Below are 18,956 nucleotides of genomic sequence, written 5' to 3' on the forward strand. Positions count from 1 at the left end.
CACTGCTGCGTGAATTGAACCACATCATGTGTAGATACTGTTGTCTCCTTGGAGGGAGCTCAGGCCTTCGAAAAGCTCAGGGCTACGCCTGCCTTAGAAAATGAACCAGAAACTTGAAGTAAAGCTCGTCGATATGGGTACAAACTCTGAGGAACGATGCAATGCGGCCTCTTTTCTCATGGCAAATCCCAGTGTACAAACCGTCGGGTCTCCGAAGCCATATTCCTCCAGCCCACCCCGTGGGCAGCCGCTGGGCACCGCTGGGGATGGGGGAGCGGGGCCGGGCCGTTGCTGCGGAGCCCCAGGTGCGACAGGGATGATTCTGCCCCGTGTCCTCAGTCTGTCCCCCGGAGTCATCCCGAGGGAAAGGGCAGGATCACAGGCTTCCTGCTACCAGCTGCAGAAACAGACGGACAGACGGGGTGTGTGGGGACCAACACCCGGGAGGAACGTAGTCTGCGGCTTTGGTGTCTGAAGGGGCTGGGGACCGAGGATGCGGTGGAGCTGCCGCGCCCTTGGGCTGCCTTCCCGGGGGCGCGTGGCCAGGACCCCATCGGGGCTCCGCTAAGCTCCGAATGACAGGGTTCCCACCCCATTTCCCTATGGAAGTGCCGCTTCAGGGTTCTTCGGCCCTCTGCTCGTGGCTGAAGTTGCTCATCTCGCCTACACGTGTCTACTATCCTTCCTACCTAATGCACTATGACGTATTGATTCTCCATGAGACAGAGAGAGAAAGAGACTATCAGATAGTTTAGACCCAAAGGGTAGGTTTTTGTATATTTTTCCAGCCTTTAGTTGTTTTTTTTTTAAAAGAGGGAGGGAGAGCTTAAAAACCCATTTTTTAAAAAGATTGTTTCCATTATACAGGGGAGAATCTATTTAAAGCTGTTTCAGATCAGGGATTGATTGTCATCCTTTTTGTCCAATGTGTTTCTTGTTCTTAAAAAAAACAAAACAAGACTATTTTTAGAAGAAACTAATCACATTAGCCCCGTGTTCACTAACTCTTCAGGTCGCTTGGTTACTCGCTTATTCAGCAGATAGTGGGTGCCACCTGTAAAGCTCCTTTGTGAACTAGATACCGGGGAGCTGGCCCCTGTAGGTGGGGACATTGAGGCCGTCCTGGTTGCCAGGAGACCGTGATGACTCCCCTCCAGTAGGGCTCTGGGGTCGGCAGCCCGGGGTCCAGACCAGAACATTTGGAAGGAGAACCTCACTGTATCAGAATCCCTTTTCCTTAAAATCCTCAGCCTGTGATTCGACAGAAGGCAATGCCGGCGTCAGGTGATCGAGCCATTTGCCACTTAGGAACTCACCCATTTGCCATTTGGTGAGATTTGTCCTCCAGCCTCTTAAGGTGCCGTCCCTGGGGTGGGGGTGGGGGGGGCTGCTCCCCGCAGGCCTGTGCCCAGCACACCTGTTGGCGAGGGTGTGAGAAGCGCCAAAGCTGCGGACATGTGATCCGGGCCGCCTTCATTTCTCGGGCCAGGCCCAGCAGCTGCGGAGGACAACAGCTTGTGCATTACGTGGTTTTGGGGAGCGGGGGCTGGGGTGAGGGGGTGGCTTTGAACACGAACTGCAAAGAGTAGCTCCTCATTGTTGAGATTTTGTTGTTGTTGTTTGTGGTCTTCTGTGTTTTTAATGCCTTTGAGTGCGTATTAGCTTCCTTGTCTGAAATCATACCCCCAGAGTGGCTAAAGCCCCCGTTGGGGAAAAAAAAACAACCACTCCTCCAGAGCCTTAAGCAATGAATAGACGAGTAAAGAATGTAGTTCCAACGGGGCTTATTCAAATAAATGTGTCCAGTTTTTCACTCGGAAGAACAATAACTAAGCTGGCAAAAGAAGCACATTTAATGTTGGTAGTTTGCAGGGCGGTAGAGACGGAAAAATGAACATTTTGAGGCTTTCCAATATCAGCCACCGTCTTAAATCTGTGTTGGCCTATCGGACGGGCAGGGCACCAGAATCCAGGAACCAACTATAGTATGGCCTCACCATTGAAATCAAAACACCTTCTGTGACGTTGTAAGGCTCCGCTACTGATAAAGGACTGTTTTCAGTGATCGCTCCGTGGTGTGTAGGGCTGACGGAGCTGTGGAAACGGGGGTGGGGGGGGTGGGGGGGGGCATCACATTTTCCACTGAGCACATCTGCCCCCACCCCCCACCCCTGCCAGGGTGTGACCTTTGGGTGTGGTTCCATGGCCCAGCCCTTGTGTGACAGCGGATGTAAACTGAAGAGGGCTAGTGGTGGGCGGGGGGGGGGGGGGGGGGGAGAAGGGGGGTTGGGAGTTCTGATCAGCAAGGTACCTCTTTCTAGACACAGCCCCAGTACGCAGGTTCAACTCAGCCTCTTCCCCTTGCCTTTGAACCCAAGCCATTTGTTAAAGCCCCACCTGCTGTCCCACTGCTCAGACCCTCCCTTTTGTGCTGCTAGTTTCTACTCAAAAGTTCCTGCAGGACTAATGCTTTTAAAATGAGGTCTAAAAAATAATGACTAATCAAGAGTATTATTTTTTAAACAGAACTGCCTTTTTCTATTCTTTATATAAACTCTATTGTGTTGGGTCTAACAAGGCACTATTTTAAAATGTGTGTGTGTTGTTTTTTTTTAATTTCTCCCATAGCACTTAAAAGATATTTTGTAAAGACTTTGCTGTAAAGATTTTGTAATAAAACGGTCTAAGGGCTCCGTCTCCAACATTACCATTTTTTTTTAAATGTTTTAAAAAGGCTAGAAAACAACTTATGTATATTCTGTATATGTATAGCAGCACATTTCATTTATGGAAATATGTTCTCAGAATATTTATTTACTAATATATTTATCTTAAGCCATGTCTTATGTTGAGAGTGTGACATTGTTGGAATAATCATTGAAAATGACTAACATGAGGCCCTGTAAATACATGATAATTGCACACAGATTTTACATATTTGCCGACCAAAAATGATTTAAAACAAGTTGTAGTCTTCTATGGTTTTGTAACAAATTGTACAAATGACTGTAAAAAAAAAAAATACAATTTTATCAAGTACATGTTCTTATGTTGTCATCGCTCTGTTGGGTAAAGGTCTACATGCCACAAAGGAGAGGTTTGCATGAAGCGGTGCCTTTTTTGCTGTTTTGTTTTACTTTCTTGGTTCATCTTCACCCGAGGGTATTTTTAGGGAGAGGGAAAGAGAGAGGGAAAGGGAGAAACATCGATGTGACTCACATCGATCGGCTGCTTCCTACACGAGCCCCAACCAGGGCCAGGGAAGAGTCTGCAACCAAGGTACGTGCCCTTGACCAGAATCGAACCCAGGACCCTTTGGCCCGCAGGCCAATGCTCTACCCACTGAGCCAAACTGGCCAGGGCTGTGGGAACACCCATAGCATTTCCTCTGCGGTTAACATGGAGTTCAGGTTATTGGGGACTTAGGTGGCATCGTGGGATTATGTCCTTGAGGTGATGGTCGTTTCTCTGCCCTTCCCTGTGTGGAGGGCGAGAGGGAGGGGCGTGATGGTCCATCCTAGCAGTCCTCTCTTTAAAAGCTGGGAACAGAGGCTGGATACAGACCATCGGCTTTATCTGCCAGGATCTTTCCCACCGGGAAGACAGAGACCCTCAAACCCCAAGCCTCTAAGCCCTCAAATTTACCTGCTCATGAGAGTGGAGGGGGGACCTCCAGGTCTGACATGAATCTCGTACCCCTTTGTCATGTGTCCCGGGGAGGGTGGTTACGAATTTGGGGCGCGCTCCGAGGTAACCGGAAAGGTGCAAAATGGTGTTTATTGTGTAGACATTTAGCAGAGGAGATCCTCATCTGTGAGTTCCTGCTTCTGTTTCTCCCTGTTTAACGTGGGCCACTTCCCGGGCACAGGCTCCCCATCGACCTCCAGCCACGTCCTGACGGGCAAGGGGTCCTGAGCGCCTTCAGGGGCGGCGGCCTGGCTGCACAGCGCCTCCCAGAGCTTCTGTTTGATGGCCTTGCCCAGCTCCAAGCTGTACCGCTTGGGGGTCCCTGAGGGGTTCCACAGCATCGGCTCGACCACTGCATGGTACAGAGCCCGGTAACCCTCGGTGGGGAGGCCGTGGATGGTCAGCATGTCTGACAACTGTTGTCTCTTTCTGGCTTCAGGAAGCAGCGCCTGGCCCTTCCAGGCCGCTGTCCCCACGTCCCTGCGTCGCGCTTGGGTGGCGGCCACATGTTCAGCATATCTGCTCTCAGGATCTTGGCTGACGGTTGCTTTTTTCTCCTTTGAACTTTCTTTACTCTGGCCAGGAAGAAAGCAGAGAAGTCAAAGCTAACACTTGAGAAGGGAGCTCAGAATAATGACCTGGGATTTGTGTCCCAGAGTCTTGGTTACAGCCACAACCAACACTCGTCCAGTGTGTGTGCTAGCTGACCGGATTCCTTCGTGTGCACCACTGCGTGCGGCCCCCCCGGAACCCTGGAAGGTCGGCAGGAGACAGCTTTAAAGGCAAGGGAGCGGGAATTGGTCTGCCCAAGGCCACACAGCTAGGAAGTTAATAACCACAGTTGTTGTCTATTGAATGCCACACGGGATCCTAGGCATTTAGTCTGTGCCAGGCTCTGTTCAAAAGCTCCCTGCACGTATTGACTCACTTAATCCTCACGAAACCCTGTGAGGAAAGGGCTATTATCCCCCATTTTATAGATGACAAAAACCAAGGCAGAAAGAGGCTAAGCCCACGGTTGTCCTGAATTAGAGTCAAAGCTGGGACTTGAACCCGACAGCCGAGCTCCAGGGTACCCTCTGAGCTCCGCTGGCCACCGGGAGAGAGGGAGCTGGGCTCAGATCAGGCCCCTAGATGCCAAGTCCTCCACGGACGTTCATAGCCAGGCCTTGCTCGCCTCTGCATGACCGGCGTGTGTGCTCTACACGTATCCCGGCCTTTCCCGGCCTTATTTTCCCTTCATGTCCAGCACCTTTCACCTGTGCTTATAAGAGCTGCTTCACCCTCCTAGGGAGAGGCAATCCTAGCGGGCAGGGAAGAGGCAGGGGGTAGAGATCATGCCCCCAGAGCTGGCGCTCTCTCCATTATACGTCCCTGCTGCTGCCCACCACCCTCTACCCTCACCCCCTCAATCCGGCCTTCAACTCTAGGATTTCCTTTGCTTCATAAACACCTTTTTAAAAAATATATTTATAAATTGATTTCAGAGAGGTAGGGAGAGGGGGAAAGAGAGAGAGAAAGAGAGAGAGAGAGAGAGAGAGAGAGAGAGAGAGAGAGAGGGGGAAAGAGAGAGAGAAGAAACATTAATGATGAGAATCATTGACTGGCTGCCTCCTGCACATCCCCCACTGGAGATCGAGCCCGTAACCCGGCATGTGTCCTGACCGGGAATCGAACTGTGACCTCCTGGTTCATAGGTCGACGCTCAACCACTGAGCCACACCGGCCCGGCTCATATAAACCTCTTAAGCGTTAAGTGTTTGCTAGCTGACATCTCCCTGTCCCCACCCCGTCATATTTTGTCCACCGCCAGCCACCCTCTACCTCGTTGGTGCCTCCTGCCGGCCTCCTGCGCCTCGGCGAGCCCGGCTGCTGTCCCAGGGGCCGCTTGCTCTTGGAACTGATGGAGTGTCTCGTCCTGCCCCGCCGAGTGGCTCTCATTGCTGAATCGTCCTTGGGCTCCGCTCCCTTCGAGGGTTTGGCTTCTCCAAACTTGCATGGTACCGGGCAGCATTTATCCTTCAGTCGCCGCCTGAGCACCAGCTTCACCAGGGAGAGCGAACTGGTGATGAACGGATTCTCGACCACTTCCCAAGAAGAGGTGGTACCCGGGGCAGGGGCACTGACGGTCTGCTTTGCACATGTCCTGGCCGTCCAGATGTTGGTGAGAGCCGGGGAGTCCACGTAGCAGTCCTGAAGCCTGGTGTTCAGTAAGATAGACGGCCGGAGCCCGTAGGTGGGAATGCTGGGGTCGCGCCTCACACAGATTGGATGCTAGAATTATAAGGAGGGGGAGAGGGAACAAAAAGGGACCAATTCTCAAGCAGAGACCAGAAGGTCTACTTTGGAGGCCAAGTCGTCACATCTTTTGGGACACGGTTTCTCCCACACCTGCCTTAGGAATCTTTCTACACATCCTCTCTCCGTCTCCCCAAAGCCTCTCAGAGAACACAGCATGCTTGGGCTGGAAGTGGAGGGGCAGGGAGCTTGACAAGGAACCAAAGCCAGTTCCCTAGCTCCTGGAAAGCTATGGGGAGCCGTGGCGGGAAAGGGATGGGAGATAGGGTCACGTAAGAGTCCTCTAGGACCTGTCGTGACTCCTCAACCAGGTCAAGTCCTGCCAAACCCTGAACACGTTCTAACCAGACGGCCAGGAGCCAAGAAAAGCTGCGAACCAGGGGAACACACTCCGGGGTCCGTGCAGGCAAAGCCACCATGTAGGTCATGCCTCTATTTCCTGGGACCAGCCAAGAACAAGGGAACAATCTGGATAGATCAGAATCCCTCATGGAGAGAAACCTGGCGTTCTAAGAAAGGCCATCTATAAAAAAAAAAAAAAAAATTAAATCACCTTACCATATTTCGGTTGCCTTAAATTTTATTTTAGCAAGCTTAGTAGGGGGAAGAAATATGTATTTCCTTTTCCTTTTCTCTCTCTCTCTCTCTCTCTCTCTCTCTCTCTCTCTCTGTTTTTGTTTTGTTTGGATCTATCGAATCACCTATCTCTCTCTGCCTCGGTCACGTATGGGCCAATTGCAGTTTGCTTAGGTTTTTGGCTTCCCAGCAGGCAGGTTTGAGCCATGATCTCTAGTATTTGTGATGTCACTTTGTTTTGTGATGTGGGTGTGGGCGGGTGTTACATCACCCAATTTTATAGTGAAATTAAGTTGGAAGGAGTTCTATTTTATTGTCCTTCCAGCCTCAGGAGCTTGTGAAGTCCTCATTTCCCCCCACATGGCTCGGGTGACCTCGGGAGGCCCTCACGTTCTTCGGAAGTGCACGCGTTGCACGCCACGCCGTCAGAAACGCAGAGCGGACCTGTGGGCACAGGTCGTGAGATGCATTCTTCCACGTGCACAAGTGCCCTCCCTCGCGCGCATAAAGAAGGTACTGTTGAAGTCTCCGCGCCGCTGCCAAGGTTAGGGGACCAGAAATGAGAGAACACGTTCCTGCAGCCCTGGGCACCTCTCTCTCCGTGTCTCTCCCGGGAGACTACCCGGCTCTCTGGAATGTGGTTTTATGTTACATCCCATGGCAAATGCCGTAATTAGAGCTGTTCGCGGTGTCGAGGGCTTGAAACGAGAACAAAGACGCCTCTGCCCGGGAACTCTTGGGCGAGGCCTCGCTCCTTATCAGGTGCTGGTCCTGTTGGTGGTTTGGATTTTTTTTTTTTTTTTTTTTTTCCGTACACAGAATGCCCAAGGAGGCTCCCTCCCCAGGGGGAGGAGAGCGGAATGATGGAAAAACAGAGTGTGAGTCTGGCAGGCGTTCCTGGAATCGCATGTGTTGCCCGTTTGATTTTTCTGATTTTTTTTTTTTTTTCGAGTGTTGTCCCTGGAGTGAATCAAAGTCTGAAGGCAGACCGCACCGCAGGCCGTGGTCGAACCGCCTCCAGGTGGACCCACAGAGGCTCGCTGGGGAGGACAATGGGGCCCATTCAGCCGCGAGCCCTGGCCTCACCTCCGGCGCGGTGGGTCAGTTTTAGAGCAGGGCGCTGGAAAGGGTTTGTCTTCGGGAAGGGTTTGCGAATGTCTGGAGACGGGGCAGGCAAGCGTCCGAGCCCCAGGGAGGCGGCACCCGGCTCTTGGGCTACTGTCTCCCTTTGCTCTGGGGACCGAGGGGGAAAGTCGGGCAAGAAAGGCACGCTGGGAGTCGCTCTTCTGTGTCCCTTCTTCCCAGCCTCCAGGTGGCCTTCCCTTGCCTCTGTTGTACTCACTTTCCTAGGTCTTGCACTCAGTCACCAAATCTGCTTCTGGCCACATGGACGGCGGCTGGTACGCTTCAAGCTCCAGCAAATTCTGCCTTCTCTCCCTGCCATAGACTGTACCCCAACAAGAAACCCTGACGTTCCTTGGAACTGACCCAGCGTCATTTGGCCTGTGCTGTTTCTCCTACGTCAGTAGAATCTGTATTTAGGGAAGGCCTACCGGAGGCCAAGCACTGTTTCAGACACTTTACAAGCGTCCTCCCATGAAACGATACCAACAGTCTTAGGAGCTTGGACACTGTTGCCATGCCTACTTGAACAGTGGAAGGAACTTAGGCACAAACCGCTCAAGAGCCATGCCCCACAGCTGGGAACCAACAAAGGCTGGGCGCAGCCGAGGTGTACACCACCCCACCCTTGCTCTTGCCCAGCTATTACTGGTCGGCCCATCCACGGACCGCACCTGGACCTTACCAGGACACTTCCTCTGGGCTCAGGAGTTGGTCTGTCTGAGTTGACATCCCAGATCCATCTCTCTTTGGGCAAGGGAATTCACATCTCTGAACCTTCTTTGCCTCATCTGTGAAATGGGGTAGTAATCGCGCCTACTCCAGGACCCCTGGGAGGATGAAATGGGACTATGCATGGGAAGCCCTTGGTATGGCTCTTGGTGTATAATAAGCGCTCAACAAGTAATGTTCTTATTAACAGTATTAATATTGTGGCCCATTCCCCCCTCTCACTCTTTCTTGAGCCCCCGATGCCCAGGGTCTGAGTGACATAACCCAATATTTGATTTGGACTTCATCTCAGGTCCTTCATGCACATCCATGTGGTGTATGAGGCCAAGCAATGAGCTTCTTTTTTTTATTTTTATTGATTTTTTACAGAGAGGAAGGGAGAGGGATAGAAACATCGATGAGAGAGAAACATCGATCAGCTGCCTCCTGCACACTCCCTACTGGGGATGTGCCCGCAATCCAGGTACGTGCCCTTGACCGGAATCGAACCTGTGACCTTTCAGTCCGCAGGCCGACGCTCTATCCACCGAGCCAAACCGGTTAGGGCGAAGTGGAAGGATTCTGATGTGACTTGCGTATCCCAACATTTCTCTTCCTATGATCCATCTTCACTAAGCACTGGTCAGATTCATCGACTTCACAGAAGTGGGGTATTTATAGGAGGCACATTTCTCCCTGGTTGTGGGAGGGATTCATGCTTCCTTCGACGGAAAGGGAAGCGGGTACCCGAGGATACGCTAAGGAAAGTGACTAGTCTGTAATAGAGATTGTTCCATCCAAGGTTGTTCAGAATTACAAAGTCAAGATGGAAAGACTCTTTGGTTCAGGGTCCCGACACCATGGCAAAGAGTTTCCATGGTTGGTGCCAACACTTGATTCTTGAACCTGGGGTTGAGGCAGTGGGGCTTCCATATTGCTCAACGGCCTGTCCCTCGGTTTGATGCACCATTGAACCTTTTTTATTCTGCTGAGCTCAGTCTAAATAACTTTTATTTTCCACCCATCACTTGGAGCGGTGCTTCCTGACATCTCTAAACCACCGCTTCTATTTGGAAACCCATCAGCCCTTCTTTGATGCTTAGCCAAGCTCTCCTCACTGTATTTTTAGCTCCTATAATGTTTCGTCTTTCTTTTTCCCTTTCCTACAACCTTTCTCCTCTTTAATTTCTCTTAGCTCCTCTTCTTTTGCTGGAGGATCCGTTAATAAAGAAGAAATGGAGCCAATTTACATGAATTCTTGTCTTTTCCCTTCATGCCCAACTCCCAAATTCTAGTGGAATTTAGTTGTTCTTAATCTTCTCAGAAGATGTTTTTATTTTAACACCCAAGCAGTAAACTTCCACACCCATATGGGAACATATCTGAGGTTTGTGATGTAGAAGGTTTGGGAAAGAAGAGAAAAACTTTGGATGGGAGAATTTGCAAAGATTCCTGAGCCATGATGCAAACTCTGAGGACCAGTGATTTAGACCACATGTGCTGAGTACGCACCCATCATGGGCCAAGGATATGAAATGAGGGCACCCTGCCCACCCTGCGACCCCTTCTCACCTGACTCTGAGTTCTCCAACACGGTCACCTGGATGTCCCGCAGACACCTCTAACTCATTATGTTCAAACCAAATTCTCTCTCCCTTCACGCCCATCAGAACAGCAAACTGCGTCTTCTCTTGAATTTTCCATCACTAGTTGCCTGGCCCAGAAACCCGGGAGACAGGATCAGTAACAGTACTGTACTGAGCTGACCCTGAGCCTAAAGGAAAATCAGAAATCTAGATCCTGTTTTTACTTAAAAACTTAATATTTTGTTCCTCTTGAATTTTTTGTCATTCATTTAGATGTTTAAATATATTCAATTAAAACTGTTTATTAAGTATATTCGATATATTTTAAAACCCACTATAGGATATTTATTGCTTTATCTTGATTATTGAATTTTGGGGGCTTTCTGAAATTTTGTGCCTGAGCTGAATGCCTCACTCACCTCACCCTCATCTTGGCCATCGATCATTCAGTAAACATCTGTCCCCAGAACCCTATAAGGACAAGAAGCCAATTCACCATGGCGACTAGGAGCATAGTCCTAGAGTCCTTGTTGCCTGGGTTCAAAGCCCAGCTCCACTACTGTATGACCTGCGGATGAATCATTTCACCTCCCTGTATGAGGGAATGGTGAAGGTGCCTCCTTCACAGGGGCTACTGGGTGGATTATGCGAAATGCAATGCCAAGCACTGCACCCTACTCAGTCGAGTCCTCAGTAAATGTTTGCTATGGTTGTTATTATTATAATCCGGCTCCCCGTCCAGTGCTCGCTTTACAACATGGCTGCCCTGTGAGCAGAAGTCACCCCTAGAGTTTCAAAGATACCGGGATCATCCAAATGCTACCAGCTGAGATCTGTTCCTTTTTGTTTGTTTGTTTGTTTGTTTTTAACCCTCACTCAAGGATATGTTTATTGATTTTCGAGAGAGAGAGAGAGAGAGAGAGAGAGAGAAACATTGATGTGAGAGAGAAACATCAATTGGTTGCCTCTCATGCGTGCCCAGACTGGGGATCGAACTCACAACCTAGGTAGGTGCCCTGACTGGGAATCGAACCCGCAACCTTTTGATGTATGGGATGACGCTCCAACCAACTGAGCCACCCGACCAGAGCTCTCCCAGCTTCTTGGCAAACCCAGCTGCCCACGGAGGAACACAAGAGGCCAACAGACCAACAACAACATCTTCCTGAAGACCCAGGGGCTCCAGCCAGTGTCCTCACTCTTTCCATGAAATAAAGCCGCTCACCGACCCAGGCATGTGGAGCATTGAAATGGATATCTTAGGCGGCTCCTCGCCAGGGGCCGGGACCACATCACTGAGCAAAAGACCTTGAGCCATTAAGTGCCCTGACCTAGACTGGCTCGGCTGTATTTTTAGCCTCTGTGCACTCTTTCCATCACCTGTGCTGGGCTTTAAGCTGGAAGAGCGGGGAGGGAGGCCTGGAGAAGGCGGGAGGGATGTTTCTCATAGCAGCCAGTGGGGGCAGGCGCTTGCACACTGTTTCGGAATTCTGTTGCACAAGCCAGATCCATGGGCATGCGACCTGTGTAAGGGACACAGGTCCCCGAACTTGGAAGGGCCCCACACTTGGTTTAATGCCCTGTGGTTGCCATCTTAAAATTTCTAGTCATTCCGAACAAGGGACTCCCCCCACCACACACACACACACACACACACACACACACACGTTTTCATTTCTCGCTGGGCCCTGCCAATCACATAGCCCTTTCCGTCTGTACACAAAACCAAGGGGGCCGAACGCAGGAGGTGGCGGGTACCCACGCAGCAGGGCGCCTTCCTGCAGGGGGGCCAGGCCAGGCCAAAGCTACTGCCATGAGGCATGGATCCCCAGACTTGGCCAGAGAAAACCTTCCTTTGCACCTCCTGTCTGCCCCCTTCCTATGTGCTCCTCAAATGCTGGGATGGGATGCGGGAGACTCTTGTCAACTGTAGAGCCGCGTCCTGCTTTGCTAAAACCTTTCCCCAGCTCTCTGTTTAAACCGGTCCACAGGTGGTCCTCTGTCATTTTCTTGTCTCTGTAGTGCTCTTTGTTCTCTGAAATTCACGTTATTTTCATGCTGGCTGACGGGCCCCCTCCCCTCCTTTAGAATGTAATGGCTGTGTCTGCCATTGGCATGTCCCTCACTGAATATTTTTTAAAGCTATCACCTGTATCGAGGTAACAGTGGTTAATAACAAAAATGTCAGGGGTACAATGGTACATTTCCTTACCTGTGTACTCTATTTCCGCACTCACCATCCAAAGCTTACTCTCCTTCCCTTTCCCTTGGCGGAGTGTTTGTTGAATGGAGGGATGGTCACCTGTATTGAGTGCTTACTTTCACCTGCATCTTCTCATTTAGTTCTCCTTCCACGCGGCCGGCCTGCGCCTGCAAGGGCACCAGTTATAGCGAGTTCCCAGGTCCTGCCAGAGGAGGAGGTTGTGGAAGTGGGAAGGGCCCAAAATGGTGAAGAGAGGGTGCGTGCCAGGTGGGATGGGGAGGGTGTGTCCTCCCGGGACCAGGTGTCGCTGGGTGGGGTGGGGGGGTGTCCCCCTGCTCCGCGAGGGAGCCCAGAGGATTCTTGAACTCGGGGAATGCCCCAGTGAAAACAATGACAGAACAAGATTCTTCTTGCCGCAGCTCTGGGTCTGTGTGGGTGGAAAGGGACTGAGATTGAGAGGCCTCGTGGGAGGTGGCTGCGCCTTTGAGGCCCAGTCCTGGGAACAGCTTGGAGAGGGGTGGGGGAAGCGGGGAGTGGACCCTGGGAGTGGGCGAGGGGGGCGGCTCCGGGGGCCGGTGCACCGAAAGCGGGCCGGGACCGGGGTCCAGCCTCACTCTGGGCGCGGCGAGTCGGCGCAGGAGGGCAGATGTTCCCGCCGCCGCACCGGGCGCAGGTCCGCACTTGCAAGTCCGGGACCAGGGACTTGAAAGCGCCCGGCGCGCCGCCCGGACCTGCCTCGCGGGGCGTCACCGCGGCACTTCGGGCGGGAGCTGAAGGGAAATCTCCACCGCCTGGGGGAGTGCGGGGGAGAAGGGAGGCCCACCGCAGACCCCGAGTGCAGCTGGGGGAGACCCGGGGGCGTGGGGAGGGGAAAGGGCAGAGCTCTAAGGAAGCCTCGGTCTGAGAAAGCATCTCTGCCCCATGCACCCCTGGGCTTTCCGCGTGTCGGGCGCTAGCTTTATTTGCCTCGATGTCACCTAATATGGTTGAAGGCCTTTTATGAGGCCCGTGTTGCAGACGACTGAGGCCCAGGCGGAGTAGGAAACTTGCCCCAGCTGACAAAGGATGTGCGACTGGACTCGGAACCGGGCTCAGTGTATGCTGCTTCTGTGGCTGCAAGAATTGGGGTGGTGAACGGAACTCAACATTTTCCCAGCTCCTACTGTGCGCATGTACCAAGTTTCCACCGCTTTGGCAGTAGTTGCTGTCAACGCCCCCGTTTCACAGGTGAGGAAATGCGACACAAGGGAGCTCTTTTCCCCTCGAGTCTCGCCCAAGGTGTGACAGGTGACCCAATGGGGTATGAACAGGCACCGGCTGAGTCCAGAGCAACCTTATTTCCAACCACTACGGTGAGCCAAGCAGGGGAAAGCGGTTTGCAAGCTGCTGTTCTGATTATTCTCCCTGTGGTGGTGCCTGCGTTTGGGTCACCACCCGAGTGAGGGTGGAACCGGGGTCACCGGGCGCCCAGCCCGCTCCAGCCCGGCCAAACCTCGGCGCTGGGGCTCGGAGGCGAGGTTCCCGGACCACGCCCCTCACCTGTTGGCCCCGCCCCTCGAGCGGACCAATAAGCTGCTCCGCGGGGGGCGGGCCCAGGTGAGGAGGGGGACGTAGGCGGCTCCAGGCGCTTGAGTGGCAGCGCGGCGGGCGAGTGGGAGGAGCGGGCGTGCGCAGTCGGCTTCGTCTCGGGCCTCGCGGAGCAGCCGGGCGGGCCCGGCGGCCGGGGCGGTGGCGGCGCTGGGGAGGGCGGGCCGGGGCGGGGCGGCCGGCGGCTGGGGCGGGGCCACGTCCGCGCCCCGCGTCCCGCTCCCATGGCCGCCCCCGGCTCCCCGCGCTGCCCCCTCTCCCGCGGGCCGCGCCCCAGGGCCCCGCACTGACGCCCATGGCGCCGCCCGCCGCCCGCCTCGCCCTGCTCTCCGTCGCCGCGCTCACGCTGGCGGCCCGGCCCGCGCCCGGACCCGGCCTTGGCCCCGGACCCGGTGAGTGAGCGCCCCGACGCCGACCCCGTGCAAAGCGAGCCCGGGGGGCCGCCGGGAACCCAGTCCCTTCGCACTACCTTCCGGGTCCCCTTCTCCAGGCCCCTCAGCGACGCCCCCTCCGGCCGGGCCGGTACCCCCTCAGGACCCGGACCCCCACAGGCCCCTCAGCGACGCCCCCTCGGGCCGAGCCGGTACCCCCTCAGGACCCGGGTTCCCCCAAGCCCCTCAGCGACGCCCCCTCGGGTCGGGCCGGTACCCCCCTCAGGACCCGGACCCCCCCAGGCTCCTCAGCGACGCCCCCTCGGGCCCAGTGGTGCCCACCTGCCTCAGGACCTGGGAGTCACCCCGCGACGCCCCCCAGGCTGGGACGCCCTCTCTGCCTCAGTGCCTCCCGGGACCCCTTCCCCACCCTTCCCCCCGGCCGGGACGCCCCCTCGGCTTCTGCACCTCCCGGGACCCCGTCCTTCAGCCTCTCACCAGCGCACCTCGGGCCGGGACACTCCCTGCCCCCGCCTCAAGACGCCGCCCCTCCTCCCCAAGCCCCTCAGCGACACCCCCTCCCGGGCCAGGATCCCCTCGCAAGCCCCACAGCTACGTCCCCGCGCCCCCTGCACCCGTGGACCCCAGCGCCTCTCGGCTCAGGGGCGGGTGCGCCGCGGAGAGGAGCGGGCGCCCGGCTCCCATGGCCCCACACGGCCATCTCTGCCTCGGGAGGAATCGGGGTGACTTGCCGGCTCTGCAGGTCCCAGGTCCCGGAGGACCCGCTGTTCGCAGCCCGAGCGCTCCCCCCTCGCTGCCCCCCCCCCCTCCGGGCCGCTTTGAACTTCGCGGTGACTCAGGTGCCGGCCCCGCTCAGAGAGAGGAAGGAAGGAAGGAAGGGGTGATGGGAAACGTCGCCCCTGCAGAGCTCAGGGATGCCCCCTGCTTTGAATAGGGTCACCGCCCCCAAGGCCAAGGCCAGGGCCAGGTCTTCCCGAGGTGGCGCCCTGGACCAGGATGGAAGCCGGGACTCGGCTTAGCTTCCATACACACCCTTCCTTGCAGCAGAGAACTCTTTCCAAGTTGAAGAGAGGCGAGAGGGCGTTGTCTGGCCCGCTGGCATTTCCCTGCAGGTTGTCTGGGTGTTGAGACTTGGGGCGCTAGTGAAAAAGAAGGCAGGAGCTCATTCCCGGGGTGTCCCAGCAGGAAGGCCCACCTCGGGGTTCTCCACCCAGTGGTGCAGACTGTGATGTTGGAAAGACAGGATTATTTTATTTATTTATTTATTTATTTTTGCTGCTGAAAGAAAACTCCAGGGTTATTTTGTTTACTCACCAGCGTGGATCCGGGGAAAAAGATAGGACTTGGTGTTGTCACTTACCGTGTGACTTGGGGCCCCGCCTTCAGTTCTCTGAGCCTCGCTTTCCTCGTCTGTAAAGGTGGGATAATAATGACAACCGCGGTACAGGGGGTTGTGAAGATTCAATGATATATTGCAGGTACACCCCTACGTATAGAAGGCAATCGAATCGATACATATATTTTTAATAATACTTTTTTTTATAGTGCTTCACAGTTCACCAAGTGCTGACACCTCATTTGCCCTGAGAATGCTCTGAGCTTACAGTCTGATTAATCCCTGTAAAAGGCAAAGCTTGGCTTCAGATCAGTGTGTGTGTGTGTGGGGGGGGCGGGTGCCTGGGGGGGGGTGTCTCCAAGTATTGTAAACCTTAGGCTTAGGAAGTGGTTTCTGAGTGATTGGTGGCGGCCTTCTAGGAGACTTCTACAAAAACCTCTACACAAGTTTGATCACTTCTACTGTTTGCCGTATGTGAGGAATGAAGGAGGGACTTTCTGAGAGCCAGGATATGTCAACATGACTGTAACCTAGTAACCCCTTAGCACCACTCTGCCATCTGTGTGGTCAGGATTTAATGTCCTCCAAGGAGAGAGAGGTGCTGGTGGAAATAAACTGGTCCCCTTGTGGGAAGGGCAGAGGAGTAGCTCTGAAAAGTGTTACATGAGCCAACTCTGCGTACACTACTTGTTAGAAGGTGGCATCCATTCCTCGGTCAAATGCAGCAGCTTTTACATAGTTTGAACCTCAGACCTGGTGTGCTTTTATTTGGGAGTCTGGGGTAAGGACAAATAAATAACCATTGTGAAATGACTTAGGATAAGTGGCCCACGATCCCAATTCATTGAGCCTCATCCATTCTTTTTTTCCTTCTGTCCTGGTACTTCAGAGCTTCTGTCACTTCCAGGAAGCAGTTTTAGGGAGATACCACATGGTCTTGAGCATCACATCTAGAGCATGCCCACTAGTTTTTAAAATCCTTTCCAATAAAAAAAAAACCCAACCCAACACATTTTTTTCCGAGGATATACCAAACTTACCATTTTATATTTTTTGATACTGTAATTTTCTCTAGAATTTTGTGGATGGAAAAAATTATTTCAAGTACTTATATTCTGTACAATTTTGTAATATTTAAATTACTGGTGGTTTGCATTTTTGAATGCTGACTTTTATAAAAACAGTTAGCTCATTCCCCATCAATGCTACTTCTAATTACAGTGTATAGCCAACCCCAAATGATCTCCTTTCTCCTTTCCATTCTCCCTTTGAGACTCTCTTCTTCCTTCCCAGCTGATAAGGAGGAAGATAGAGGGTAATGGTGGAATCTAGACTCCCTTTTTTAGGAGGAAAGCAGCCAGGGCCATGGGGCTGATGGGCTTTTCGAAGTTGAACTCCCATCTGGAATCTATTGACCTGCAGGGGAGAGCCAAGAGGTAGGAAGAACAGAGAAACCTGGGTGGACTTAGGCTATGTGAGTTTGCTGTCAAAGGCAAACTACCTGCTTGGGTGTTTCACGACATTTGGCTCTCAGGTGTGCAGCAGCAGAGTTTCTCAACTCAGGTTCCATATGGCGTGAACTGCGTTTTATAGCTGATGCTCATTCTCCTCTAAGTCCTCACCTGGAATTCATCCTATTAGCCAGTAGTATGTCTTGCCATAAAACCTATGAGTTCAGTTAACAGGGAGAGCTTCACACTGGACAGAGCCCTGTCCCTCCTTGGGGGCTTCCATGTTAATAGAATTACCTGTATGCAACAGAGGCCTGAGAGGAGTAAAGTGGGCTGGCATGCATACCAGTTACTTTCGTGCTTTGACTATTTTAAGAAACACAAAACTGTCAAAACTCACCCGGTATCAAAGAACCCTGGTCTTTTTGTGAACATTTGATTTGGCCCCTAGACAAAGCTGTTTAAAGGTTTGAGATATGCAGTGAGACGTTTTATAAATCTTAACACAAAAAGAAGTTCCACTTAGGCTCATTACTAATAAACAAGTTGTACTTAATAGAGATATTATTGATACACTTCCTTATGATTTAGCATAGTTGGATCAACAGCAATAAATAATGAAGATAAAATGTATTGCTTTACATACCTTCATAGTACAGATTCGGGATTTTTGGTGGTGGGCTATATGCCAGCTTTAGTTTAGGATTTTTTAGCCTGTAATTCCATCTAGGTCAGGTGTTGGCAAATGTATTTTTATAAAGGGCCAGACTAAATAATTTGGACTTCATGGGCCACATCTGACTTTGTAGAACAAAAACAGCCAGCCATAGACAAAATGTAAATGAATTGGCATGGCTGTGCCCCAATAAAACTTTATGGACACTGAAATTTAAATTTTATGCAATTTTTATATGTCACACAAATTGATTGTTTTCAATCATTTAAAAATTTAAAAATCATTCTTAGCTCATGAGCCATACAAAAACAGGCAGTAGTCCAGGTTTGGCCCACAAACTGTACTTTGCCAAGTCCTGTTCTAGGTCCATATGTATTGATTTATTTTCACTGGCCTGGAAAGGTGACAAGGAGGCTTGATTTTGGTGAATGAATGCACCCTTTACCTTTTACTATTAACTGGCTTTAAAAGACATATGGGAGAAATGGTTAAAATGGTAAATTTTATGTTATGTGTATTTTACTACCAATTAAAAAGAAGTTACACATGGGGGGAAGTTCATGCACATACATTTGGGTATTTAATAAGACTTTTTAAAAAAATGCTTTAAAAAGAAATTCAGTATGGCTCAGTGTGCGCTACATAAAGAAAATAGTGCCTGCCTTGGAACTGGTCCATGGTTTGTTCAGCGATGCAGATGTTGCTTGGAACAAACCGTTGAGAGATCTGTTTCTCAGAGAAAGCCCAGGCAGCAGGTGGCACCAGCCCCGAGACTTAGAAAAACAGCCAGGGAAAAAAGAAGTAGAAAACAAACTTCTATCACTTTCCTAAACAGTTGTATTTTATTTCCATGGTTCTATTGTCATTTTTAAAGTGGCCTTTAAAAAAACAGCAATGTGCTTAGGCTGGTTATTCTGTTTTAATTAAAACATTTTTGAAAAAAAGCACACAAATTGAAACATTCTAACATACCAAGTTGATTGTGTTTGTACTGTGGAACAGTTAATGCAAAACACTTGAGGGAGGCCGGAAGTTTGGATCTGTAGCTTTTGTCTGAGTTTTTGCCTCCTGAATAAGGACAGCAGAGGAGGAAGTGAATAAAAGTGTCCCTTATAAAACTACCTATGAAAGTTTGGAAGTGAGATCTCCTCAAGCCCCCTGTTCCTGGCTGGCTCACTGTGCAGTCCCTGAATGGGTGGGAACAATGGCATTCCTTCCATATTCTGTTAGACCTTGAAAATCCAGCTGGAACCTGGAAGTATTCATCTAGACAGTGGTCGGCAAACTGCGGCTCGCGAGCCACATGCGGCTCTTTGGCCTCTTGAGTGTGG

General features: G+C 51.9%; 2 protein-coding genes across 8 annotated transcripts in view; one reads left to right on the forward strand and one right to left on the reverse strand.

Annotated features, from left to right (window-relative positions):
- Nucleotides 1-3,751: 3,751 nt before the first annotated feature.
- On the reverse strand, nucleotides 3,752-6,637 carry C23H22orf31 (chromosome 23 C22orf31 homolog). Its single transcript, XM_028146792.2, has 3 exons — nucleotides 6,544-6,637; nucleotides 5,512-5,961; nucleotides 3,752-4,262 (listed from the first exon to the last, which is right to left on the reverse strand). Exons 1-3 carry the CDS (start codon nucleotides 6,544-6,546, stop codon nucleotides 3,792-3,794), a joined length of 924 nt encoding a protein of 307 aa, XP_028002593.2. The 5' UTR covers nucleotides 6,547-6,637; the 3' UTR covers nucleotides 3,752-3,791.
- A 7,318-nt stretch (nucleotides 6,638-13,955) lies between these two features.
- KREMEN1 (kringle containing transmembrane protein 1) overlaps nucleotides 13,956-18,956 on the forward strand; it is a 53,825-nt gene continuing 48,824 nt past the window's right edge. For all 7 annotated transcript variants that reach the window (XR_008555259.1, XR_008555260.1, XM_054712480.1 and 4 more), the window contains exon 1: nucleotides 13,956-14,162. Coding sequence is in view for 5 of the 7 variants with exons in the window: in XM_054712480.1 (XP_054568455.1) it covers nucleotides 14,066-14,162 (97 nt within the window). In the remaining 2 variants the exon portion in view is untranslated. The remainder of the gene's footprint in view (nucleotides 14,163-18,956) is intronic.

The sequence above is a fragment of the Eptesicus fuscus genome, chromosome 23, assembly GCF_027574615.1.
Source record: "Eptesicus fuscus isolate TK198812 chromosome 23, DD_ASM_mEF_20220401, whole genome shotgun sequence".
Classification (NCBI taxonomy): Eukaryota; Metazoa; Chordata; class Mammalia; order Chiroptera; family Vespertilionidae; genus Eptesicus; species Eptesicus fuscus.